This window comes from Molossus molossus, unplaced genomic scaffold (assembly GCF_014108415.1).
Source record: "Molossus molossus isolate mMolMol1 unplaced genomic scaffold, mMolMol1.p scaffold_m16_p_11, whole genome shotgun sequence".
Classification (NCBI taxonomy): Eukaryota; Metazoa; Chordata; class Mammalia; order Chiroptera; family Molossidae; genus Molossus; species Molossus molossus.
Genome location: NW_023425346.1, coordinates 18172283 through 18199891, shown reverse-complemented (window position 1 = coordinate 18199891; position 27609 = coordinate 18172283). Strand labels below are relative to the sequence as shown.

The 27609-nt window shown below is 49.6% G+C and overlaps 1 protein-coding gene across 4 annotated transcripts in view; it reads right to left on the bottom strand.

Annotated features, from left to right (window-relative positions):
* The window catches only part of MGAT5 (alpha-1,6-mannosylglycoprotein 6-beta-N-acetylglucosaminyltransferase), a 295024-nt gene that overhangs the window by 174815 nt on the left and 92600 nt on the right, over positions 1-27609 (bottom strand). For 3 of the 4 annotated variants that reach the window (XM_036254997.1, XM_036254996.1, XM_036254998.1), the window contains 2 exons: positions 25692-26059; positions 10241-10405 (listed from right to left, as the gene is read on the bottom strand). In XM_036254997.1, the coding sequence (XP_036110890.1) occupies positions 10241-10405; positions 25692-25932 (406 nt within the window). In that variant the 5' untranslated portion in view covers positions 25933-26059. Of the gene's footprint in view, positions 1-10240; positions 10406-16897; positions 17020-25691; positions 26060-27609 lie in introns of those variants that run through there. The other variant, XM_036255003.1, reaches the window with a different exon arrangement.

Genomic DNA, 27609 nt, shown 5'->3' with positions numbered 1-27609 from the left:
CTCCGCCTTCGGGGAGCGGTGGGCCCTCGCCTTCGGGGGGCAGTGGGCCTCCGCACCGGGCCCTCCGCCTTCGGGGGGCAGTGGGCCCTCCGCCTTCGGGGAGCGGTGGGCCTCCGCACCGGGCCCCCGCACAGGGCCCTCCGCCTTCGGGGAGCGGTGGGCCCTCGCCTTCGGGGAGCGGTGGGCCCCAGCACAGGGCCCTCCGCCTTCGGGGAGCGGTGGGCCCCAGCACAGGGCCCTCCGCCTTCGGGGAGCGGTGGGCCTCCGCACAGGGCCCGGCCCCGGGCCAGCAGCCTCCTTCCTCCCCTCCTAGCATCCTGGAGGAGGGAAGGCAGTTGCTCTTCGTTACCAGGGTGCTGTGTCTGACTGGGCCGCAAGTGGAAGGAGAAAACAGAGCTAATATCCGGCCCCTGAAGGACACCCATCTGCCTCCCCCGAGCTGGGGTCAAGAGAGCCCCTGAAGAGAAACTACCAGAAGAACTTCAGCCACACGGTCCATCGTATCGGTGTAGGTACCAGCAGATTCAGACTTTACTCATCTTTTCTTTTACCCCAACCCAATGCACCGTGAAATAAAACCTCAAATATTTACTCGGTTCTGCTCCTCTCGCTATACCGTGAACTCCTCGTATTAACCACACTTAATGAAAGCAATTATTGAGAAAGTCCTATTAGCATACAGTGTAGACAGGTTAATGACTCTTCCCTTGAGAGGGAGCTCTGCGGGAATCCCCCCCTGCGCGGAGTGGGCGGACAGGAGGGCCAGGCGCAGCCTCCGCACGCTGCCGCGGGCTGTGCCGAGGGCGCCTGCCTTCGCCTGGAGTGAATTCCTGCGCCGCGCCCTGCAGGTCATCCCTGCGGAGTTTACAAGTCATTCCCGGGGCCAGAAGGTCAGCAAAAGCAGGTCTTTTGGACCAGGGTGAAAGCAGCTCTAGGCTGAGGGTCAGGCAGGGTCTGGTGAGCACTGCCTTCGGTCCCCCCTCTCCTCACTGTTCACAGGGAGCCCCAGCTTCTCACCGGGCTGCACCTCCTCTGCTCGCCACAGGCTGGCGCCCTCCGGGCAGTGTGGGGTGTCGTGTTGGCCATATTATACTTCTAACGAGGTGTTAACCAGAGGGCAGTACTGGAGGTCAGCGTGTATAAGATGCGTGCCAGACGCTCATACACATTATCTCAAGGCATCCTCACTGGTGCAAGAAGAAAGCGTTGGCATCGCTCTCTCCACTGTCCAGAGAACAAAGCTGAGGCCTCGGACGGCACATAAAATGCCAACAGTGGGTAATCCAGGGCTCCGGCAGTTCTGCTCAAAATTCTCTGAGGCCGAAGCCCAGGTCCAGCCTGTGAGTGTCAGGCGGCTTCCTGAAATCCCCGCTCTCAGGCAGTTTCCTCTGGACGTACAGCATCAGGGCCGAGGAGCACACACTCACCAGGCACTGGCCATCTGCGACAGGCCCAGCCCGGGGCAGACCCAGAGTCTGGTCCTTACGAAATGCATGTCCCAGTGGCCAAACTGACTGAGCTCTTATTTTGTGCCTGGTCTTGAGTGGTTTCCATGTATTAACTCATAGTCTTCATGACAAGACCACAGCACAGTGCTCTGTTCCCACTTCTAGACGAGGAAACTGGGTTAATCTAAGGACACATGGCCATGACGCGGCAGACCTAGGGTCTGAACCCAGGAAGTCAGGGTCAGCATCTGTCTGAACAAACTACAGTCCTATGACTGCTGTGCAATAGGAGAAACCTTGGCACGCGCCCTACGCTTGATGTTCAGCGGCGGCTCTTCCACAGTAACTGTTTCAAGAGCCCAGCTCCAGGGGCATCACTGTAGGAAGTCCCACTGTGTAGGCTGACTCGAAGAGCCCACCAACAGGAAACAGGAAGACCAGTTAAAACAGTGCAGCTGGCCAACTCTGACAAGCAAATCGAAATGCAGTTCACACCCCGTCCACTCAACACACAGCTCCCACGGAGGCTCTGTCGATGCTTCGGGCCCTCTGCGTGGCAGCGTGGACCTGGGGGCTGCGATCGAGCCTGTGAGACATGCTGAGCGTCACGCCGAGGAGGGGCAGAGGCAGGAGACCGCGGCGCAGGTCAGCGCTGCTGCCCCGAATGGAGCGCAGGCCAGCCCCTTCACCACGTGACTAACTGGATACCTCTTTTCCTCAATTTTAAACCCACCTTTGCCACATATGCTTTAGCTCCTTTTTCTGAGATATAATGAAAAGAGAAAAACAACAAAAACTAGCACCTGATTTTCATTTAGGTCACCTTATTTTAGAAGCTGTGGCTATGCACAGCTTAAAATAAAATCCCTCAAAACTCCGCACACCTAAAAACCTCTCCAGCAACACGCAGGCTGCAGATTCGCCTGCCCCCGCCCAACAGCTTTCATTCGAACACTGTTCCGAAGTTTGAAATCGCAGGCTCTAGGAGGCGTGTTGAAATACGTCCTTGAAATCAGGTGCAGGGCCAGGCGGTGGAGACAGGGAACGCCTGCGGGGAAGCATATGCTGTGCCGTCACTGAGCAACGTCTACTGAATCAATACCACATGTGAGCTGATAACACAATTGTGTACACGCACCTCATTAAGCCAAATTAGTGTAAGTGGGATCTGCTGCCTTCCGAAGACAACAGACAAGTCTAATTTCAGTGTGTCCTGTCCCTGATCCACAGAACAACCCTGGGTAGAGGCGTTTCCGTCAACAGAAGCAAATTCTTCCCAAGCTCCCCCAGTCCCACAGTGCATGTCCCCGAGATTCTGTTCCTTCCGTGGTCTCCCTTCAAACTGCTGAGGAGAAACCACAATCGCCACAGGGATATACACTCTCACTTTTCGAAATGAAAAAGCCATGTATTCCTTGAAGGGTCAGTAAATTAGTCCAAAGGCATTAAGATTGGTGGGTCCCTGCCTCCTCTCTGCAAGAACTATTCATTCAGAGCAACCTCTGATAGAGTGTAGCTCATCAGAATGTTTTTAAATCTTACTTACATTTTTATAATTAAGTCACCAAAAAGTTTCAAAAGAAATGGTCTTATTATGGAATATCAGTGTTCAGAAAGCGCAGCAAAGAAAAGGCATTTCCTTTTTCAACAATATAGCAGTCAAAAGGCCCAGCAGGCCGACGGCAGACTTGCCAATCTGAAGCTGAGTGTGTGGCCATCACTGTCGTGGTGAAAGTTCCCGGCCAGCGCCGACCGGGCGTGTGCTCGAGCGTGAGGGGTGCACTTAGCTACACAATCACGTACTGAGAGCCTGCAGGTCACCAGGCTCCCAGCTGGGTCCTGGGTTTAAAAGGAAAATGTAGGATATTTACCTCCGCCTCTGAATAGCTTACAGCTTGGCTGTGGAGACAGGCACAACATGGAACTTCCCACAAATGTACACAGCAGCCGTGGCAACACAAAGCAGGTCGCCAGAAACCAGAACGGAACCCACCTCAAGACCGCTGCCAGAGACCTAGAGGCTCCGGGCCATCTCCGCGTCCTCTCAGCTCTCTGGGGACAGGAGCCCCTCTCTCTCTCGGTTAAGCCCATGTGAGCAAGGTTTACTGCCTCTTGCGACCATGAGTACTGACATGGATTTCCTTCTAAGCCTCTAAGTATTGATCATAAAGTTCTCTAAGTATGACAAAAAAAAGGTTAATTTGGGAATTTCTTCAAGTTTAAAGTGTTCAAATGAAATCATAGAGAAATATTTTCAAATTTATAAAGTACAAATTATTTTATAAAGCCATTAATTTTTTCACTATTAGTGGTAATATTCTAATACCCAGTCTAGACGGTTTTCATTGGTACTTCGAACATGTTGCTTTTATACTGTAATTAACAAATGCCCCTGTAGCACGCTTCTCGCTTACCATGTATTTCACTTATCCTCATAACAACCCCACAAAATGGATACTATTATCTCCCCAATTTAACAAATGAGGAAACTAGCCACAGAAAGATTCAAAACGTGCCCCAGGTCACACAGGAAGGAAGCGGCAGAGCCGGGATTCGACCAGGGCAGCCTGGCTACACAGACATGGCCTTTCCTTGTCCCTCATGTCCTGAGCACTCGGACCCTGTTCCAACTGCCTTTGAACTGTTGCTCCTATCTCCATGGCTTGCAGCAAAAACAGTCAGGCTCCCTAAATCCACCTCGATACATGGCTGCTGTCTTCACACAATCCCGTCTCTTTGTTGGCTTGTTTCCTCAATACACGCATCACCCTGTTATCCTATAAACTGTGTCCTTGTGACTTGCGAGGACAGCTCCTCCCTTGTCCTCTCCCACGGTCCGCCAGTGTCCCCATCACGTCGGCTCCACTCTCACGTGGCCTCCAATCCACCCTTTCCCCTGGGCCTCGTGCACACGTCCGGTGTCAGGCCTTCTCCTACCTGAGTCAGCTAAACCCTGTCACCTGGCTTCTGGCATGCCCCCCGCCCCCCGCCTTCATAAAGCATCCCACTTCCACAGGGCCCTCACTTTCTCTGAAAATACAGATCTCAGCTAATCCTGTTCCTGTTTTAAACCCACACCAGCTGCCACTGTAGAACTAAATAGAAACTCCTTAGCAGTTTTACACTGAAAACCCCTCACAGCCCCCCCTCCAGTCTCATGGCCCACACCCCCATGTGCCAGCTGCAAGGCAGATCTCTGGGAACCTGGCTTATTTTCCTTAACTCATTTAATTTACTTCCTCATATCGTGGTAATTAAATAATCTGCTTAAAATAACAGAATGAAATTTATTCTAAACCATTCTTATAACTTAAATCCACTCTCTCAGGCTACTTTACCATCATTATTCTGAATTAATGGCTCTTTCTTGAAAATAATTACCTTCTATAAGCAGGAGTAAAATACAGACTGCCAAGTTTTTGCTAATTTGGGTCTAGGAAAAGAGCTTCTTAAAGTCAGGATCCCAAAGTAGTCTTCTGGGAGTTTATAAAATCTCTTACCTGGAGGTCTGGAAGATGGGTTGCAAAGCTAGCAGAGGGCGCGGGGGGCTTGCAGACAGCCTTGCTGGGAAAAGGGAAGGAGACCTCAGGTCTCAGCTGGCCAATCAGAAAACCTCAACGTCGCAAGCATCTTTCTGCACTGATCATAAGTGGTAATTCCAGACTCCAACAATACCTTATAGATCAGGGTTTCTCAACTGCGGCACAACTGACATTTGGGGCTAGATAATTCTCTGTACTGTAGGGTGTTTAGCAGCATGCCTGGCCTCTATCTACCTGGTGCCAACAGTACCTCCTCAGTTGTGACAACCAACAATGCCTCAGTCATCGCCAAGTGATGCCTGGGGGCAAACTCATCCGTGGTTGAGATTCAGTGCAATAAATACACAGGCTTGAAGGTCAGCAGCAATTCTCCTGAATTGTACTCCCCCCTCCTCCTCTTCCTTCTTCTTCATAAAAACCAAAAGGCGCTTGACCACGCCAAGTGAAAACCACACCAACAATGACATACATTTTTTGGTGAAGGTACCAAAGGAATTATTGCAGACAAGTAGCCAGGTATTTATTGCTGCCCTTGCAAAGAATGAAACAGAAGGTGACAGGCGGGTAGGAGGAACCCATCTGTTTCTTGCCCCAACCAATAAACACCCTGAAATCGCACCAATCTCCTGTCTCTCGCCAGCGTCTGTGGTGCCACCGACTGGCCAGTATCTGATCCTGGGCCAGCCACCCACTGAGCCGCCGGGGGAGCGGGGAGGGGTGACTGGACACTTCAGGTGCTACTCCAACACCGCTGAAAATGGGGGCACGCAAACAAGGAAGCTGCACAGGTGCAACTTAATTTCAAGGTCCGTTAGCAACACAAAGGGCAGGAACCGTACTTCCAAATGCAAGCCCTGGAACTCAGCAGGGCCATTTTCATTTTCAATTTTCACATGGTAAGAATAATAATTATAGTTCTTTTTATTGAGAAGAGCATCCAAGTTCAAAAACACTGCACTTAAAAACCCAAATACTAGAATATATTACATATTGCAGCTGATGTCTGGGAAATGTAAGACCCCATAATGTGCAATTTGGACTAAATATCAGAAAACAGCCATGTGAGTTGTGCCCGCACCTTCAATTTTGTGATTGTTTCCCAACTAGCCTTGCAATTGTAGGCGGCCATAAGGCACAGGAGATGTGAGCATTATGTGTGCCTTTCGGAGAACCGTCAGCGCTGGCCGGCCTTTCAACTGATGCTGAAGGACAACAGCTGGTTTCTGAGAGTCTAAATACGCCCATGCCCATGCCCACGCCGCCCCTTCCCCTCACCCACACGGTAGAGTTCTGCAGTGTGTGCCCATCCCCCCAGACGTTCCGATCTCAGGCTGTAACCATCACGCCCTCTGAAGGCTCCGCAGCACAGAATCACCCAGGCGAAGCTCAGTCATGCCAGAACAAACCAGAGTTCCTGATTCTTAGGTGGTGTCTGCAGAGGTCAGAGAAAGGGAAATGAGACGCCACGTCCCACTTCCAAGCAAATCCCCATGAGTATAAACAGAGAAGAGAAACTATAAAAAGAAGCCTCTTGCGGCAGTGAAACCAAACGCTGCCCCCTCCAGCATAATCCAGACCACGTGGGCAGCAGGCTTTCCTGAGTGCCGGCCACAGGCCGGCTGTGAACAGGACACTACGGGCAAAACAAGGGTGAACGAGGGCTGCCAGGCCTCAGACGTGACATTTCCATGATCACACACCCGTACTTTTTACCTTCCCCCGTGTTGGTCCGTGGCAAAGAGCCCAGACCCAATCCTGTTCACCTTGGTTCATAATCTAAGACCACGAATGTGGAGAAAAGCAGAATTGGTCTTTCTGGAAAACCAAGGTATCATTCTGAGAGCAGATAACTTTGACAAAGGCACACACAAACCCTTTCAGGGAGAAACCCTGGAGAAATGGTGACTGGCTGAAGAGTGAGGATTTTTAAAAACCTGTTTTTCTATTTATGTGATTCACCTTCTTCTTCAGTAAGATAAATAGAACTCAAAATGCAGTTCAATATGATTCTTGATTTTAATACAGTTCATTTCCGCCAAAATTTCTCTAAGGGGACATTCACTTTCACATAATAAAATAGCTCAAGAGTGATACATTTGGAAAGAAAAGCCACTCTGGATGAAAGCCACACGGAACCCAGCTGAACAGAAAAAGGAAAGGGATACACACACATATACACTAATGTCCTCCCCCACAAAAAAATAAATACATTTAAGAAGCCCTTCTTCAACTGCCACGGTACCCAACTGCAAGGCAGTTTATAGCCAACCAGAAGATATATCAGTAAGCAATAAGCCAACAGTAAGTAATCAGAAACATCATGAGCAGTAAGACAGCAGAGGAGGCAGTAAAGACACACCAGGGAGAACATTTCTCAGCAATTACCACATGTCTCAATGCAGAAAGGGAGAATGAACAACTTCACTCAACGAGGACTGGAACCCTATAAAAGTGAACTCCCTCACAGCTCCGGAGTTATTATCCCGGGTACGACAAGCGGGGTGTGAGGGCCACCCGTGTAGCCGAGGATCCGAGGGCACAAAAGCAGTGGGGGTCTGACCATGAACTAGGACCATGAACTTCATAAGTTCTTGTCCTCCTTTTTCACACCTTCGTCTGTAGACATGACGAATAAAAAACAAATGTTGGTTATTTGAAAAGATACACAGGACCTGCCGATTTCTGGGGGAAATAAAGAAGGTGGTCTTTCTTCTTCATGTCACATCTGTATCCACCGAGGCCAGAGTCCCGGGGAGGATGCGTGTGGGTACACACAGAGGGCAAGCTGCTGCTGCCGCTTTTGTTTTTTCTTTTCAAATACACAGGTCTACCAAAGAACAGACACTCAGACATAAGAAATGCTTCCTTATTAAACAGGTTACACCGTCAGCTCTTAGGAACCTCTAAGAAAATGAGAGCACATTCCCCCAGACTCATCCATTCGCAACAGTTTATAAACAGAAGCAAGAAAGATGGAGTACACTCACACGTCCCCTCCACTGACGTCGGGGGTTTTCAGCTGTGCTCAGGGAGTTCTAGAACCAAACACCCCCTCTCCCCAACACTTAAACTCATGAAAACCAGTGAGGCTGCTTACTTCTCAGGATGCTGAGATTAAGGAACACCATGTGGCTCCAAGAGTAAGCCACAGAACTGGTATCAGTGGGTGGTGGCTAGAGGTTCGTTTCCTCTCCTTCCTCCCAAATTTCTCTCTGCGTCACAATCCATTTCTACTCTGTATCACCTCCATGAGGGCCCTAGGCCTCAATCCTACCTACCTTCAAAGCCTACCTTCCTGCGAGAACCCTTGCACACTGACCCCCACTTACAGTGACCACAGTTTGTGTTATTTATGCCTGTGTATCCTTTTCCTAATTGGCCAGTAAAAATCTCAAAGGCTTGAAGGGTATCACCCACACGAAAAATACGAAGGAGCGAGAATGACGTTAATTATTAAAGGCATAACTCTAAATTTTCTCCCATTTCCCCAAAAGAAAAAACAACAACAAAATACTTTGATTCTTTAAATATTAGTGAAAACACAGGACCCTTAATCAAGCTAAAAGAGTCTCCCTCAGAGCCAACAGCTTAGAGAAAGTGCTCAAGAGGTAAGTGTTAACCGAGTAAACTCTCTCAGCACATGGCGTTGGGATCTCATGGGAAAGAAGTGGCCACCAACTCCCTCCCATGTCACTGCTGGAGTTCTACCCACCGTTCTCTACCCTGGGACACGGAGCCCAGTCTCCCCGAGAGCCTGGCTCGTACACAGGGCAGCAGAGGAGGTGATCCCTAAGGAGGGAGAGGACCGCGCAGACATGTCTACAAGGTTCCCGCAGACAGAGGCAGTGGGAGGCAACCCAGCCAGCGGTGTCCCACAGGCTCCGACTATGCGAAGGCAGAACTGCCCTGAAATCTGACAGGGGCTTTTCAATAACCTTTCCTACAGGGAGCTGGGTGGGGGTGGAGGAGAGGAGACTGGGGAGGCATGGGTGCCGTTTATTAATCAGCAGCTCAACACAGTGGGAGGTTTTCTTGGCTAATTACAGAAGCTGTGGGAACTGCAGGGAAGACAGGATTTACGGCCTGGATGACACTGGCTCTGTGTTGTAATTAAAAGTTATTTTTAAAACCTTTGTTTGGTTGGATACTTTGGATTATTAGAAATACATTCTGCAATTTAGAACTTGTTAAAGGCCAAAGAACATAACAAACAGGTAATACAACAAGCTTGCATAATGTAAAATGATTAAATGTTTTGACACCGGAGGTGGGGAAAGAGAGGAATCTCTCCCAATTATGTCTGTGAATGTCTGTAAGAAAGGGGGAAAGAGAAACAAGCCAACAAGTGTGCTAAACTAGGTTTTTTACATTTCAAAGGTAACCCGGCTACTTACTTTCTCCACTAACGAGAGTTCGGACACCAGCTACCAGGAGTCGAGAATGGGTATTCACAACCATTCGCCCAAAGCACCTGATCCTAATCCTCCAGCTCTTTGCTTTGTCCTGAGTCCCTAGAAAAGGACAGTGGTCACCCTAACGAGAGTGAGCCCTGACTCAACCGAAAGACCGAGGGGCCGGCTGAGGGCAGCAACGGGGGTCCACCACGAGCTGCGGACAAGACATGCTATGTGTGATTTGGGTTTTGTGTTTAAGCCACTTTTCTTCTCTCATGAAAAATCCCGGTTTCAAGAAGGGGCCCGATGACACGAACGCCCGTACAACTGCACGGCGGCATCCATGAGTGGCCAGGGCAGCCCGCGATCAGGCAGCAGACATTTACTTTAAGCGCCATTTCCAGAATTTATTTCTCCACATACACACAGGCGGCATTTTCTACCACGGTGGCTCTTCCTTAACCACAGGGAGGAGGGAATCCATCCTATGTAACAGACCTCTGAAACTGTCCGCTGGAAATGGGGAGGTGGAAGGACGTCCAACGGGCATGAGCTTCCCAGATAACCTCTGTATTTCACTCATCCATGCTATGAGTCTTCTCATTAAAAGTGAATTCCAGGAGCTCATTATATGAAATATGTCACAGGAAACACCACATATCACACATCATGATGAGACTGTAAAAGCATTCTAACATCTGTTATTCAAAAATAAATTTAAACTTAGCTTTGCAGGGGCCATACCAAGTTTATGGGATTTATCTTGTATCGAAAAGAACCACTGTGCTGCTTTATTCTTTTCCCAGTTCAAATCAGGGTCTGATTCCATGCCAGGCTGTAGAATTGCCCTTCTTACCTGCCACATTAATTTTCTCAAGTGCTACCAAGCTGGGAACAGCTGTGGTCGAGTTGGTCGAGTTTGTTCCTGTGCCATTGATTACAAGGTTGTCCACCTTCGACTCTAACTTGCCAATGCGCTGCAAAATATTATCCAACAACACGGCGAGAGTTTTCTTCAGATCTGTAAGGTAAAATGCACACAGTTTAAGAATTTTTTTGACCAATGCGTAGGTTCAATGCTCTCTTTCTCTCTGACATCAAGACCAAAAAGTGGCATGGCCATAAAGTACTGCCCCAAGCCTGCCTAACAAACCACACCTTAAACAGGACAGGGGCCACTTTCCAGTGGTCCAGAAAGTGCAAAACAATGCTGACTGTTCTGTGATCCAAGTTGGGCAATCAATGACGTAAGTTATTCCCAGCCACTGGCTGGTAGAGAAAACGACTTGGTACTCAGCATCCTGCCAAAGCACTCCACTGAATCCCTCCTCCTAGCATGACGGTTACTGATGCACAGAATGACAGCCCAAAGTGCAGCAAGGTCCTGAAGTAGGGTCTGGATCAAGTTTGTTGGTATGTTTGATGCTCTGTACTCCAGTATGTCCCAAGTGTTTTGCAAAGTCTTTATTTCTATTGTTAATTCTAACAAATATCTGACCGGGCCTATTTTTTTGCTCTTCAGTATGTATCTTACCTGCAGGCAGTAAGACAAGCTGGCCGTGGCATTACTGGAATAGGGCCAAAACCCTGATGATAACAGAGAAGGTGGAAGAGAACTACTGTTTTCTGAAGGCCTACCATGCGCCGTGCGTGTGCATTTCATATGTACAGCTATAATATATGAAATCATGATGTGCCCTATTCTCCATGAGACAGGTATGACTTCATTTTACAGGTGGGAAAACTGAGTTTCACGCACATGAAGTAATGTGTTTGTGGTTGCAGAGATAACTCAGATCTGATTCCCTGATTCTGCACTGGGACCAGTCCAAAGTCAAGAGCCCAGGTAGAAAAAGAAAACCAAGTATGAAACTCGGTGTCTTTCATCCATAGCATAGTGGTTAGATACCCAGATTTTGGAGCCAACTTCCTAGGTTTGAGTCCTCGCTCTCCATTCCTATTTCCGTATCTGTAAAAGGGTGATAATAGTAAGCCTGCCTCTTTGAAGTAGTTATGAGGGTCTAATAAGTTAACATTTATAAAATGTTTTAAGCTCTTCCTGGCACATAATAGGCACTACATAACTGCCTGTTAACTACATAAATAAAAATAAAACCGTGCTCTGCAATATGCCTTCACCTCTCCTGAAGAAAGCTCCCCTTGGGTGACGCAAAGCGTTACCACTGTCCAGATCGGAGCTCACCCTCCTGCAGGGCCGTAGTCCCCTCGGCATGACCCACAGCTGTCCCAGGCACACCTAGTGGCACAGTTGGCGGCAGTCAGCCCCCAGCTCTGCCTTCACCCTGAGTCTAGGGCAGCGTTGGCCGCTCCAGTGTTCTGAAGACGGCCAGAGGCCAGCCGCACAGGCGGGGCCACGGGGCCACCGAGACAGGGAGGGAACTGCTCCTCAGACGACAGACACCCAGCCTCTTGGCCTGCACTACCGACCAGCGAGTCCCCGTGTAAAAATGGCATTTAACTGCTACCTGCGCGCCAGCCGGGCAGGGAAGCCCGGCCCTGCAGTCTGGGCGAGCTCCAGGTTTCTCAGCTTCAGCTGTATCGACCCTTCGGACCAGATCACTCTGTTGTGTGGGGCTGTCCTGTGACCTGTAGGGTCTTTGGGGCATCCCTGGGCTCAGCCACTACGTGATGGGAGCCATACCTCCACTGTGACAACCAAAACTGTCTCCAGGCATTGCCAAAATCCCTTGGGGGGGCAAAACTTCGCCCATTTGAGAACCACTGAATTAGGCACATTCTTTTTTTTTTCTTTTTATCCTCACCTGAGGACATTTTCCCATTTTTTGTTCAGATAGAGTGGGAGGGAGGGAGGGAGGGAGAGAGGGGGGGGGAGAGAGAGAGAGAGAGAGAGAGAGAGAGAGAGAGAGAGAGAGAGAGAGAAACATCGATGTGAAGGGACACATCGAGTGGCTGCCACCCGCACGACCAACCAGGGCCAGGGACAAACTGCAACCGAGGTACATGCCCTTAGCGGGAACCGAACCCGGGTCTCTCCGGACCGCAGGCCGACGCTCTAACCGCTGAGCCCAACCGGCCAGCGCATGATTTAGGCACATTCTCTCACCCTCTTCTTCCCCACTGCCCGTGTGGAGAGTCCGAGGCAGCGCCGACAGAGGCTACGTGAACGGAAACGCGCGAAGCTGCTCCCTGAGCTCGTGTCACGGTGACGCCCCCTCACTGAGGCCCGGGGCGCTGCCACAGGACCGCGGGAAGGCCAGGAGGGCAGTCTGCCTGCCTGCCCGTGAGAGCTGATGCCACGCAAGGGCTGCGGACTTGTACAGCGATGGCAGGCAGCAGGACCCCCGGCCAGAGCTCTGGCCACCGTGCGTGGAGCACACCTCCAGGAGGGTACGAAGCTGTCACTTCAACACTGCAAAGAGATTCCTCCTCGATTAAAATACAGCCCACCACCAAGTGTGACCTATTTCTTGCTGACCTCCCCTTAGCAGCAGCTGACTTTCTGTGACTCTGACATGGTCTAAATAAGGGGATCTGTGATGACGAGATAGGTGCCACCCCAATACCACTGCTCACTGCTGCCACCACGACCCCCACTGGGCCTTCTGTGTGCCAGCCACTCCCCTCAGCACTTCTCAGGGAACAGCCCTCGATCCTGCCAGAAGGACAGTCAGCGCACTGTGGTTCCCACGCCTGTTTTCTAGACAAATAAACCACAGCTCAGGGAGGGTGAGGAATCTGTTCCAGGTGACTGCAGACCCAGGGCTCATACCTACAGTCTGGGTCCAGAGCCAAAGGCTCCTATCTACCATGTGACACTGCATCTAAAGAACCACCATGCAGCCCTGGCTGGTGTGGCTCAGTGGTTAGAACGTCGACCTGTGGTCCAGAGAGACCCGGGTTCAGTTCCCGCTAAGGGCATGTACCTCGTTGCAGTTTGTCCCCGGCCCTGGTTGGTCGTGCGGATGGCAGCCACTCGATGTGCCTCTCTCACATCGATGTTTTTCTCTCCCTCCCTCCCGCTCTATCTGAAGATAAATGCAAAAATGTCCTCAGGTGAGGAGAATAAAAAAGAACCACCATGCACCTGCCGGCTGCTAAGCACCTCTGACCTGTGCTTCTGCACACACTTACCGGGGACTGACCTCTGGGCTTCGGCCAACTGCCCTCAACAAGCGCTGATGCCACTGTTTATTAAGCAACCCCAACACTAACAGTAATTTAAAATCTGCCTTTCCATACCTTCTGCCTTACAATGAAAATGAAAACCTTGGACTCTCTAGGTACGTCACCTGGGTAGGCATTTTTCTCTCCCAATATGAAAGGAAAAAAAGTTCCCTTTCGACTCAAGCAGCTGTTCGAGTCATTATCACAATGCAGTCTAACACAAGAAAAAGATACTGCCAATAAAACACACCAGGGCCAAGTGATGCCAAGCCCATCGGCATCCGTACCAAGGGGCACACAGCCTGGCACACAACAGCACTCAGGAAGTTTGTATTGCAAAGTGCATGAAGGTATGAACCAACAAATAAATGAACAACAGTCTTCCCACAAATAAGGGAACACAAATTATACCTTTCTAGGTGGTGAAATGATTTCTTATCTTTGTATTTCACAGTTAAATGTACAAAAAGCTGTTAAGGGTTTTATTGCGATTCTAAGCTGATGCCAGAGTGCTTTTGTTTGTGTTTTAGTCTTAATGATAACCATTTATCCAATAGGACTGTACACCCAAGAATAATTTCTACAGAGTTTAATAAAGAAATGAGGGTGAAAATATTCCTCCAAATTCCTGTATAGTATTTTTTATATTTATCACTATGTTTTACACTTATTATAATAGTAAAATGTGTCCTCAGCAGGATTATAATTTTCAATTACTGACAAGCTTTTAAAATTTTGTTTGTGCTTGGAAGCCTTAGCAATAAAAATGTAATCCCAACGTTCCTAACAAAATTTCGTGTCCCTAAGAATTACTGCACATGACGAAGATGAGATCAAAGTCATTGAAAATGCCCCTTTGGGGACAGTAAGCTTTGGTTTCTGTCATGCTAGACAGGGTGAGATGTGCACCATCTCAGAACAGGTGTGCTGACAGCTTCCGCAAGTCTCCCCTCCAGAAAGCCCCGACACGGGGAAGAAGGGCTGGAGGATGCTGCCACGCCCCTGAGCAGGACAGCCCAGGAGATGCACGGCCAAAGGTCCTTTCCTCCACAGCCGGAGGAAAGGAGACGGGATCCCAGTGGGAAAAGGGGTCGTGCTAGTGGAAAAGGTTTATAAGTCTATTAGCTGAAGCTGTGAGAATGGGTGGTGAACCCTGACTTCCAAGATCATGAAGTGTATCGATATTTGAGAGATGATCAAGGCCTGTGCTCGGGGCCTACGACGTTCCAGCCCACTCCCCTGGAACGGGCTTCGAAGGCAGTGGTCTCCAGCCTGCGGCCCCTCAGGCTGTGGAGTCTGAACCCCCAAGCCCATCCTCAGGGCACGCAGAGGGAATCCGAAGAGCCCACATGTCAGGGATTCTGGTCAGAGACATGGTTGAGAACTAAGCTCAGAGTGCGGCCACCAAGATTCACTGGCACAGAACTGTGCAGTGAGCAGGGACTTCGCCTGAACTGGCAGAAGTCACGTACACCTGGGCTTGCTCCAGTGACAATCCCTGTGCACCATGGCCGCCCCAAGAGGCCGTGTGAGCAACAGAGCGGCTCCACTCTGGGGCCCCAGGGAAACCAGCGAAGAGAGGGTGTTAATGAGAAAGGAAGGTGATAATGAAAAAATAATTAACCCCAACCTCTCATTCCCATCGACCGCCAGGCATGTCAAGTTTCATCAGTTACATATTTTTAAATTAATTTTACAGCGACCTTTCCAGAGAAAGAGAATGCAGTTGTAGTAATGACCAACACACCCGCCATTCATTATGTACAAGGACATTCAAAGCAGTTAGCTATAAAAGAGAACAGTGTTATTTATTATAGATAAGAGCTGGAAACTTCCCAAATACCCAACCAAAACATAAAATTACACTATGTCCCTTTCTTCATGGGATGGAATAAATCGCTGGATTGGAAACTCAAGAAAGGCAGAGAGCAGGTCTGTGTTGTCCCCTCTGTTTATCACCACTAGCTATGAATAGTAAGAGCTCAATAAGTTTTATTGAATGGATGGATGAGAAATCAAAAGCGTATGGCCATTAAAAGCATCTAATGGCACGGAGAAAGACAACAATGATGAGCTTTAAAAGCTGTATACGAAGTGCTCCAGTGTTCGGAAATGAGCACACACACGTGCATGTCCTTGCATTTTGGAAAAGGACTGGAGGGAAATCAGAAGGTATCGGTTTGGGGTAAGGAGTATTTTACTTATTTTGTATTCTTTTATTGTTCTTTTTTGGGGGTTGGGGGCACAGGGAGCTTAATTTTTTATTCTTTATTTTAAGGATACAAACATGGGTTTGGCATCCTTTTTGCCCTTGTGTGTTTTACTGACAATATCTTTTATCTTGTGTTGGACTGCCTTGAGACAGTGCTTCAGTGAGCTGTTTAAGTCAGGAACTCTATTCCCGTCCGTATTGCGAGAAAGCATGCCTGCCCAGGCAGCGTGCCTAGACAGTCCCCGGCTTCTGACGGCCTGACCTTCCAGATGGGCTCAATTTTATAGAAGCATCACATGGCTCTCACAATCACAAAGATATTAAACGCTACTTTAAAATACAGTACAGTGGCTTCTACCCTCAGAACTCAAAGAAACCGGCCACAGGTGCCCTCATGTCACATAGGGAGACAGCGCCCAGAGACAGCTCAGTCTCTGCCTCCCACTGCCTTGTCTCCTCCGAATCCTTAAAGCCAAACTGGTAACTCACCTGCCCTATACGCCCTCCACCCTGCAGTGATGACACACGCCACAGCAGGGCGCAAGGGGCGGAGTGACCGTCACAAAACGATGGAGCGGTTCAGATGCCAGTGTCCCTGACTAACATTCTCTCCTGGATTAGGACTTAAGGGTGGATTTGAGCCTGGCTCCACCTTGTACCGAGTGGCGAATGTTACTTCTGGGGTGCTGCGGGGGGGTGTCACTAGTATTTTAAGAAACTTTCTGGGCAGCAGAATCTGAGAAAAGATCACATCTAGTCCCACTAATGACATCAAGTGCTTTATGGAATCTGTAAATATCCAGAATGGAGTTCTTGGACTGTTCTCCCAATTTTACTATCACCTAGCCGGCTGCACCGAGCAGGAGTTTTAGCCCTTTTACAGAAAAGGACTCGAGCTCGAAGAGGCCAAGTCCACTGTTGCCCAAGGTCCCCAAGCTGACTCCAGGGCGTCTTCCCTGAAAGGAAAGGGCAGCAGTAGCCCACCGTACTCCCAGCTCACCACCCACGTCAGAACCGTCCCGACATGCTTCTGCAGAGACCCAGTGAGCTCGCCACACTCAGCATACCCCCGGCCCACACAGGAAAGCCCTTTTGAACAAGGCAGTAACAATCACACCTCTTTCTAAAATGCCACAGTCTGTGGAGCTCACACACCTTTGGAAAGGGACCCAGTGAGGAGCCCACACATCTCCCCAGAAGCCAGAGCAGCGGTTCTCAGAGCGGCCGGTGCTTCTGGTGCAGGAGACAGTGGCAAGCCTGCCTTCCCGCGAGCAGAGCTTACTTCCTCCCATGTCTGGTGGGCCTGGTCCCTGGGCAATGCTATGGACAGCCTCACAAAGAGGTTCCCGAAGACTTGTGCTCCAATCGGCACTTCTGGTAAGAGACACAGGAGCACGCAGTAAATGCCAGCTCACAGTAACGAATACCCCTTATAATCTGAGTGTGCAAATTAGCTTTGTCACACACACAATCCTTGCAGCAACCCTTGAGGTAAGTGATACTATATCCTCTATTTTACAAAAGAGGAAGCGGGCTCCTAAAACATCAGTGACTTGCCCAAGGTCACACGTCTAGTAAGAAGCCCTTCCACAAGCCACACGTAAACACTCTCTACCCTGGCTAGCGCGCCTCAGGGGGCTACAATGTCTTTCCATGCATAAAGGGTTGTGGGTTCGATCCCTGATCAGAGTATGTACAGGAGGCAGCCAATTGATGCTTCTCTATCTCTCTTTCCTGTCCTCTCTCTAAAATCAATATAGAGTTAAAATATTAAAATAAAGAAATAAAATAAACATTCTCTAGCTGCATTCCAGAATAAGCAATGGTTCCCACGACAGGCTCATGCATAATAGCTACTTGGAGCCTCCTGGACTCGGAATCCACAGGGAATCTCTTCTCATGTCCTATCTCACTAAAAACTTGACTCTGACGTCAAGCGGCCCAGCTGTAACTGTAGCACACCCAGAGTCCGGGCCAGGGGGCTCCCCTCACTCCTGGCTCCTATTAAGTGCCAGGCACGTGCTAAGCCCTGGGGAACAAAATAAACAAAAATCCCTGTTCTTTGTCGGCTTACATTCGAAGTGAGGGAGATGATAAAATACAATAAAAATGTGAGCTAGGGAGTTTACGTGCTGTGAAGACAGAGTGGAGGCGGGGCTGACCTGCCTCAGTGAAGGGGACGGCGGGGCTGTGCCCACTTCTGCACGAGGCAGAGGAGAGCGGCAGTGAGCCATCTGCAGAGCGGGCTCATGGTGGGGAGCCAAGGCAGAGACTCGAACGGGAAAATGCTTAGCCAGAGCCGACAGCTAGACTTAGAAGACAGCTGCGGTGCCAAGGCGGACATGAGAAGGGTGACAGCCTTTACGGGGGCTGCAGTGGCAAGAGGTCTGCCCAAGCAGTGCTGGCAGAAAAGAAGCCAAGGCGGAGCTAGGGAGAGGAGGTGAGCCTGCCGGGCCAGCAGGAGCCCTCCTGGGGGCTGTCATGGGCCGTCCCTTCTCCAGTAAGGACATGACACACATCAAATGGTGCAGACTGAAAGGAAAAGTCTCGGTGACAAAGGGTGTAGAAGAACGAGGCTCCAGCCCCCCGAAGACCCATATTCTGACTGCACCCCTAGGTAAACACTCCGAGGTCCTCCTCGGACTCCGGACTCGGCTGGGGGGCTTCGGAACCCACCCTGGCCGGAGCGGATGCTGGAGGGCTGGACCTCTACCGCAGAATCTCTGGAAAAGCCCCAAGCCCCAGAAAGGCCTGTTTTTAGCCTCCAAGCTTTTTTTTTAAATCCTCACCCGAAGACATTTTTCCATTTATCTTCAGATAGTGTGAGGGAGGGAGAGGGAGGGAGGAGGAGGGAGAGAGAGAAACGATGTGAGAGAGACACATGGGCTGGTTGCCTCCCGCATGACCCCGACCAGGGCCGGGGAAGAACAGCAACCGAGGTACGTGCCCTTGACCAGAATCAAACCCGCGACTCTTTGGTCTGCAGGGCAACGCTCCAACCGCTGAGCCACATCAGCCAGGGCATAGCTTATAAGCTTCTTTTTGTTTTTTAACTTTTTCCCTTTTTTAAATTGATTTTGGGGGATGGGGGGTGGGTAGAGAGAAACATCGAAGAGAGAGAACATCGACTGGCTGCCTCCTGCAGGCCCCCCACTGGGGACCAGGCCCACAACCTGGGCATTTGCCCTGACCGGGAATCGAACCAGCGACCTCTTGGTGCACGGGGTCGACGCTCAACCACTGAGCCGCACCGGCCGGGCGCTTCCGAGCTTCTTAAAGCAGAAAGCCCTTTCTGTGATCAACCAGCCACGTCTGTGGAAAACCACGGCCTCTGCAGACACGCCGCAGAGCCCACGCTCCTCCCGGCCGGCTCACCAGGAGCAGCAGCGTCTACTTCAGTGGCGGTGGTTTTCCACATGGCCCAGCCCCCCAAAGACAGCCTCATCATCTTTGCAGAGCAGAGGCAAAAGGAAAACAGTGGGAAACCTGCACAGGCTTCTGTGTCTAACGAAACCCACCCTGGGTGTGCCCCCCTCCTCACAGGCCGAGGGATGAGACACGTGACGGTCCTTGTCTGACTCACTAGGTGGCCTCAGTCTGCAGCTCCGGGCAGGGCCACCTTCTCAGAACCTCAGGCAGCCAGGCGGGTGTCGCCCAGGGGGCCTCCCGTTAGCTTTTGAGCAGAAGCAGAAGCAGATATGGTGCTTGTGTCTTGGAAATGGGCCCCAGGAGGGCCCCCAGGCAAGGCAGCTCCTACACCAGCAACCAAAAGCTCTACCCTGGTTCTCACTCTACCTTAAGGAAACAGAACTTCCTTCCTCCTCATCTACCCCCACCCCCGAAGGAGGTGACAGTAGATGACACAGGCCAAGGCCCAAGCTCACCCACAAGAACACCCTCCCCTCCCCTTCCCATCACGCTGAGCCCACAGCGCATGGCCACACCGCTCGCTGCCCTCGGCCTGCTTCTCCACCAGCAGCACCTCCCACTGGCTCCTGGCTCCCTGGTGGGCGCAGCAGCCGCTGTGCGGGCCTGGGGTGCGCAGGCAGGCCTCAGGCGCACACTCTGCCTCTGCCCCTGCTCTGCCTCGGCCTCTCTGCCCTCCAGCCAGCCGCTCCCGGGTGTCATCTGGGCTAAAAGGCACGTCCTGCGAGCGGTTTTCTTTGACCTTATCCAAAGTAGCTCCTCAAGGACTGAAAAAAAAAAATATCATTTATCTCCGCTGCTCTGTCTGTGGAATAGCCTCCCGTCCATCTCATATCTTCACTAATAAACTCGCTTTCATTTTAAACTCTCAAAAGAAAAAAAAAAATCACATCTCCCCATGTCATTTTTCTTCCTGGAATTTATTACTATCTGACATTCTCCTGTTTATTGTCTCTGCCTCCATTATGAACATCACCTCCACAGGAACGGGGCTCCTTCCAGCTCAGACGGCACTGACGTATGCCAGCTAATGGCACAGACATTCCCCAGACTGCCAGGCTTGACGGGTCAGAGCCAAAAAAGGGGGCAGTCTAGGCCAAAGGAATTGGGGAAACCAGGAGACAGGAATAAGGCAGAGCAGGCAGGAGGTCAGGAAGAGCAGGCAGGCAGACCTGGAGGTCAGGGGGAACCAGGCAGCAGGAAAACGGGGTATCGGTGCGGAGGGGGGCGGCAGAGAAACGGAGGAGGGCCCACATCTGTGTCAGCCGGAGCTGGCGACTAGTCCAGAGAAAAGCATCCCGGCACCCAGAGAAGCAAGCAGGTGAGAAAGATCAGGGTTAATAAAGGGTGGGTGGCCCTGGCCGGTTTGGCTCAGCGGTTAGAGCATCGGCCTCCAGACCAAAGAGCCCCGGGTTCGGTTCCCACTAAGGGCATGTACCTCAGTTGCAGTTTGTCCCCGGCCCTGGTTGAAGTTGTGTGGGGGGCAACCAGTTGATGTGTCTCTCTCACATCGAAGTTTCTCTCTCTTCCTCCCTCTCTCCCTCTCGCTCTATCTGAAGATAAACGCAAAAATGTCCTCGGGTGAGGATAAAATAAATAAATAAACAATATAAAGGGTGCATGGACCAGGGTTGGGGGGGCTCTCTCATCACCCAGGTTTCCATTCCTGTTACTTAGAGAACACAAGTGGACCAGGTTTGTCCTGTTAGATAAGAGGTGATCACTGGGGATCAGAATTTGGGTCAGGCTGTCCGAGAAATAGATCAGTTCACCTCAGAAACAAGTATGGCATTGACTGGAGTGAGCGACACCACTCACGACGCAATTCCGGCGAAGTCACCGCATGCCGCCTGGGAGACGCAGCGGAGGCTGACCTGCAGAGGCCCGGGCTCCGCACGCCCTCTCGGAGTGACAGAGCAGCCCACAGAAATGCCAGCCACACCCCGACAATGAATGCTCCACTGTTCCCCACGGGCTGCCCGGGACATCTTCCAGGCACCGCTTTTGAATTGCCAAATCCCCAAAGTTCAAAAGTCTCTTTTCAAATCATCCGAAAGGATGGAGAGGGGGAGGCACTACTTGAACATGCTCTCGTTTGAGGCCCAGTCAAACTGAACAACTTGCTGTTGAGAAGTGGCGTTTCCCGAGGACCAGAAACGTGGCGTGGGATGTGTGTCTCGCGAAGCTGTCTTAGTGAATTCCGTCGCGGAGGGCACCGCAAAATATCTGGCAGGTAGAAAGACTGACCAAGGACTACCCAGAGCAGGGACGGAGGTTTCTGGCAAAGGAGCAGATATTAACATGCCAGCTTTCCTGTCTCAGGGCAGCCACTCAGCTCTGCCATGGAGCTCAGAGCAGTCTCAGACCACACGCCAGTGTCCCAGACACTCCCACACAAACAGGAGGCCCCGTTCGCTGAGCGTGCCCCCGGCCAGCCACTGTCAACCAGGACACCGCAGGAATTTTTAAAACATGCAATACCTGACTATTTGGTCAAGGGCACTGACCTCCTTTCCCTTAGATTGTCCGATTTTAAAAAAAGGGAAAAAATGACAACCACCAGCACAATAACAGCCGTCCAGTGTGAATGAATCAAAATTACACCTTTTTTTTTGGTCAGATCAGCAAAAAATATATATTTTTTGGTGGGTAGAATTTTAGTAATTTGTTTATGTGTGCTATGAGACGAAAAAGGTTGACCATGAAAGTCCTGGGGTATTATTGAGTCAAGGACAAACATAATCAGATGAGTCTTTTAGAATGAACCGTGGTCACTGCTTTAGGATGGAGTCAGCATGTTTTGGATGTTACGTGAAATAAATACCGGTTTGATCATGGCTCTCAGTTATCGTATTGTTACTATAAACAAGTGGGAGCAGTTGTGTTTCAAGAAAATCTGATTTGCACAAACAGGCGGAGGTCTGAATTTGACCCAAACCCTGATGCTCTAGGATCCCAAGTCAGGGATTCTAATAAATGAGTGATCATCCGAAATCGGCTACTGTGGTTCTTCAAACACCTGCCACAGTATAGAAACCCACTTACAGCATAGTAAGAGCCCCTGATCATACCGATATGGAGATAGGAAAAGGAAGGGTTTTTTCCTTTGTCTGTTAACTAGATGCATTCAAACCAGAGACAGCTCCCAGCCGTACAGGACCAGCTCCTCTTTCAGAGCAGACATGAGGCAGTGCTCAGTGTTTGGCTGCATTTGTGGGAGAAAGGGTAACTGCAAACCGATGACTCATATATCTTCTTCCCCACTCCACCAGCCCAGCGAAACCACTGAACCATCTTTCAGTCTCTGCATTTCCATGTGACATCTGACATCAACTGCTGACATGCCCATGATGAGTTACAGGGGAAGCAATGCCACCAGAGTGGCTCTTGAACTTTCCAGGACCTGATGTGCACCATACCATCCTGTTCAATCCAGCTGTTGGTGCCCACAGCTGGGAACCAGGGAGAAAGGCTGTCACAGTTTAAAGAACAAAAACCAGTTATCTGCTTGAGAACTTCCAGAAGAAGCTGCTGGTAGACAGAGTTTGCTGTTTCCAGGCTTAGTGAGAGGTTCTCCAAGGTGGGGAGGGGGCACTGTGGCTCCCTCTATCTGGAGACATTTTTGATTGTCCCAACTGGGGAGGTGCTCCTGGCATCCAGTGGGTAGAGACACCAGAGATGCTGCTAAACATCCACAGTGCACCTACGGCCCCCCACAACAAAGACTTATCCAACCCAAATCGTCGACGATGCCAAGGTAGGAAACCCTAACTTATGACTTCACCATATGATGACCCCGATGCCTCAACCACGCATGCACAGTCCAATTAAATTCCAGAAACTCAGCTCCAAAGACCATTTTTGATTGACATGTCGAGTTGATCAGATGACAGAAAAACAGCAGTATAAATTAAGACTTGCTGATGGTGCCCTGGCCAGTTTGGTTCAGTGGTTAGAGTGCTGGCCGCGGACCGGAGAGTTCTAGGTTCGGTTCCCACTAAGGGCACCTACCTCGGTTGCAGTTTGTCTCCAGCCCCAGTTGGGGTCGTGTGTGGGGCAACCAGTCGATGTGTCTCTCTCACATCAATGTTTCTCTCTCTCTCTTCCTCCCTCTCTCCCTCCCACTCTATCTGAAGATAAATGCAAAAATGTCCTCAGGTGAAGATTAAAAAAAAAAAAAGGACTTGCTGATGGTGTCTGTGTGGCTGTTTCTTTGTTAGTTCTGAGGGGAAAAAAGCATTACTTTGCAAGGGGTCATCTGTAAGGGAGGAAGAGAGTATAAATATTTTCTGAAGTTTCCATGAGCTCCAAAGTCCTATGATTATAAGCATCTAAGGTGGTTGAAGTTCTAACAGACTATTCTGGGGGCTTGGTCACTTTCTAAACAACACAACGTCTCTGTGAGGCTGAAGGGCTAAGATCAGATCACTGCCCTTCAGAATGCAGAAGCCTGCCTGGTGAGCTCTGCAGCGATACACAAGAAATAAAAAGTCAAAACTGGAGAAACTGAAAGTCTCTCTTTACCATTCATGTGCTTCTTCCTTTTCAAAGAAAACACTGGACAGACTGAGATAAACAGAAGGAGGAAATTACTACTGGACTGCTCGCCCCTTCCCAACATGGAAGACACGGAACCAGACACTTGCAAACAGCATCTGTTTCGCGTGTCCTGCACTGACGACTCTCTGGTGGTACCAATGGTGATAAGTGGCTTTCTTTATTTTTTTCTGGTGGGTTGCTTATAATATTTAGGAAATACGGGGTGTGACAAAAGTAAGTTTACAGTTATGAGTACGCAAAACAGAGTTTATTCTTGTATTACTATTTAATTATTTTCCACATAAAGAACTGTAAACCTACTTTTGTCCCACCCTGTATTACAGAAGACTGAAGTCAATGAGTCATTTAAAAACGCACCCTCTAAAAAATGAGCTAGTTGTTTTTCAACACAGGCTTCAAAATGGAGTGTTCCTTTTATTAATCCATCCGATCGAAAAAGGTGGCATTTCATTTAGACATATTAAGAGCCAATGACTACAGAAGCTGCCACATCTTGAAGAAATTGTTTAAAAGCAGACAGTGTGGTCATTCAAATAGCATGTGGTCATTCAAATAGCAGGTGCTAGAAAAGAATGTCCCCATTGTATATTAAAAGCAATCATTTTCTCCTTAACAAAATATACATATATGTAAAATTAAAAACTAACCAAGTTTCCTGGATCCTTTCAAAGAGAAGTGTGTGTGTGTGTGTGTGTGTGTGTGTGTGTGTATGCAAAACTTAATACAATTTCCTGTTTGAGCTCAAGCTTCCACCTGCTTCTGTACATTTTCAGAATCATCATTTGAACTTCACATATGCCAGGAACATCCCTTGACTGGGTCCCGAGATGGAACACCAACCTCCTCCTCACCCAACCCCCTTCTTGTATCTCAATTACATTATACCGCAGGGTCTCAGATCCTGAGGGCACTGAAGTCTCCATTCAATGACTAGACTTGTCACTGATCAGCAGCAGGTCGTCCCACAGATCAAGTCCATTCCAATCCTCAGTGACCACAGAGCTGGGGCACGGCTCCTCATTTGCAATGTTTGCTTTGTATTTATGTATATGTGCTTTTGTAAGTACGTTGTGTCTATATATATTTGCCTATATATTTTATGTGCATAGATAGATAGATAGATAGATAGATAGATAGATAGATAGATAGATAGAATCAGAAAGATATACACTGAAATGTTAAATGTGGTTATTTCCTAGCATAGAATTATGTGACTTTATTTTTTCTTACTATTTTTTTTGCTGGTCTTAGCATCCAACTTTTTCTATATTAAGCATAATTTTTACCAAGCAAAAAAATAAGCAAAATTCCCTATGTGTATATATGTTTTTCTTACTCAACCTCATTTTAAAAAGGATTTACAGCACCTCCCAGAAAAAGTAACCAGTACAAGAAGATTCCGTGTAAAGCGAGGGCACTTGGAGACAAGGGCAGGAGACAGGGGCAGTCAGCTCCGAGGAAGCGGAAGGTCCCAGCTGTTGGCCAGCACCCGCTCCGAGGTCCTGCACGCTGGCAGGGCGCACACCGGCTCTGCGCTTCCAGGCATCCACAGAACATTCCTCCCCAGTCTCCTTAGCTCAGATCCACCAGTTCTAATTAAGATTTGTTTAGGGAAAGATAATGAGAATACTTTTCTACACTTCCTGATCGTACTCCCAGATGAGATCATGCAATCCAGATCAGTGTTGAGGGAGGACGAGTTAGCTGCAAATACAAACAGCAGAATGCTAACTCCCTGTCCCACTGCTCCTGGGGCTGAGTGTCAGTGTGTACAAAAGCTGAGGCTCTCCCCAAGGACACTGCTTTAACTTTTTAAAAGTGTCCCGCTGTGTGCAATTCACTGCCATGAAGGCAGTGGCAAGGGACACACTCACTCCATGACAAGACCAATTCTGAGAGCCTCTGGGGTCCTCTCGAGGTGAAACCACGCTCAGTCGAGAAGCCCCAGAAGCACAGCACTTACCGTAAGCTGTCATGACACCAGCGTAGGGGCCATCTACCACATTCCTGTTTTCTTCCGCCAGCGCCTTGATGTACCTCTTGCTGAGGTCTAGGATCTGCTCGCGCAGCATGGAGCTGCTCTCGGGCTGAGTTCGCTGCTGGATGGTAAAATGCAGGAGCATCATCCCCCAAATAAAGCCAAAAGTCACGAGGAAAAAGCCCAGCTTCTGCGAGGACAACTTCCATGGAGTAAAGAGAGCCATCGCTCTCCGGCAACTTCACCCGCCGCTGGCTCTTAAACCGTAGAAGGGAGACACAGGTTCATGGTGGGTTCGTCCGTCTCACTCCGGCTCCTGCGTCAGCCGATTTCCTCTCCTCTCTTCCATTCTGCTGTGAGGGGGGAAAGTGAGCACAGCGGTCACGGCAAAGCACGGTAAAGCACACCAGAGCCTGCTTCCCTCACACCACTCCAAAAGGGGAACTTCCTTTTTCTTAGTTTTCTGGTTCAGTATCTTCTGTTATGATTCAAGCCCTGTAAGCTAAGAGGGGAAATCTGGCTAGCTGTACAAATACAGAGGAGGAAGCGTGTGCCCGAGTGTGTTTACAGGTGTAGCAGGGCTGCTCCAGTCTGGACCAAGTTCAAAACAGGAAGTTTGTTTTGCAAGGTGGAGAGGAGATGGAAGGATATTTCACTGAGTGTCAGCAGAATCCAGGGGGAGGTGGAGTCATATCACCACCGGGCACTTCTGTGCATCTGTAAGGTGAGCTGACAATATCATTATTATGTGCTCTGGCAAGGATTCGAGCATGCAGCTGGAGAGGTGAGCAGAAAGGGGACGGCCCCCCAGGGGTAATCGGACAAGGACAGGGGAGAGTCCCCATATTACTTATGCATGGTCACCCTTCATCAGCAGTGTCAAGAGTGGAATCTCTGGGCCACCAGGTGGCCTCTCCCAGTGCAGACAGGCTATCCCGGGGGGCCAGCAGCCTTTCCGCTCTAGCTCCTGTAGTGAAAGCAGCCCCGACTTGTCACTGGCACACTTCAGCACAGGAAATGGGGAGCACACAACAGCCAACAGCCTGCTTGTCTGTGGCTCTGTCTCACACCATGTGGCAAAATGAGGTTAAAAGGCAGTTTCCTCTGCCGATCACGTCATAAGGAATACAAATGTTAATCGTACACTGTACACCTGAAACAAATATACTATTGTATGCCAACTGCACTTAATTTGCAAAAAGAAAGAAAGAAAAAGGTATAGTTTCAGTACTAATGCAACCAGATCCTATGTGGTATCAACACAGGCTGGGCCAAGGTCCTAAATCAAGGCTTTGCAACAAAATGGTCTGAAACATAGACTGCAGATGCGTTACAGGTAGGCTGATATCCACCCCTTCGGCCGGAGTCCTGGGCCCAAGAACCGGCCAGCTTTCAATGACACCATTTTCTAAGTGTGCCCAGGGAAAGGCTGAGCAAGGGTCTGCCGTGGGGGACGAGTCCAGGATGTATTCAGTGTTCAGAGTGTGCGTGCATTTCAGCTCAACGGATTCTGCTTCTTAAGCAGCCTAAGAAGAAATGATAACGAAACCTTGGAGCTATTCGCTTTCAGAGTCTGCAATGCAGCAAATTCATATTGGTCTTCCTCTCTCACCATCTTTCCCCCGCCTATCAGCAGTCATCAGCAGTGGGCCATACCACTACTAACACTATTAGTAAGTAAGTAAATTCCAGGTATGTCTCACACATTGTTTTTTGTGTCTTAGCTCCCTGAACTCTTATAAGAGTCCCCTACAGTTAAAACTATTAATATTACTATGTCTGTTTTAGAGGAGAAAAAAACAAAGGCATAGGGACATGCACTTGGCAGAGGTCAACCAGTTGTACGGCAGAGGACATCACACAGGGACAGCAAGCCAGACCCTGCCTTCTCTGTGCCACCCCT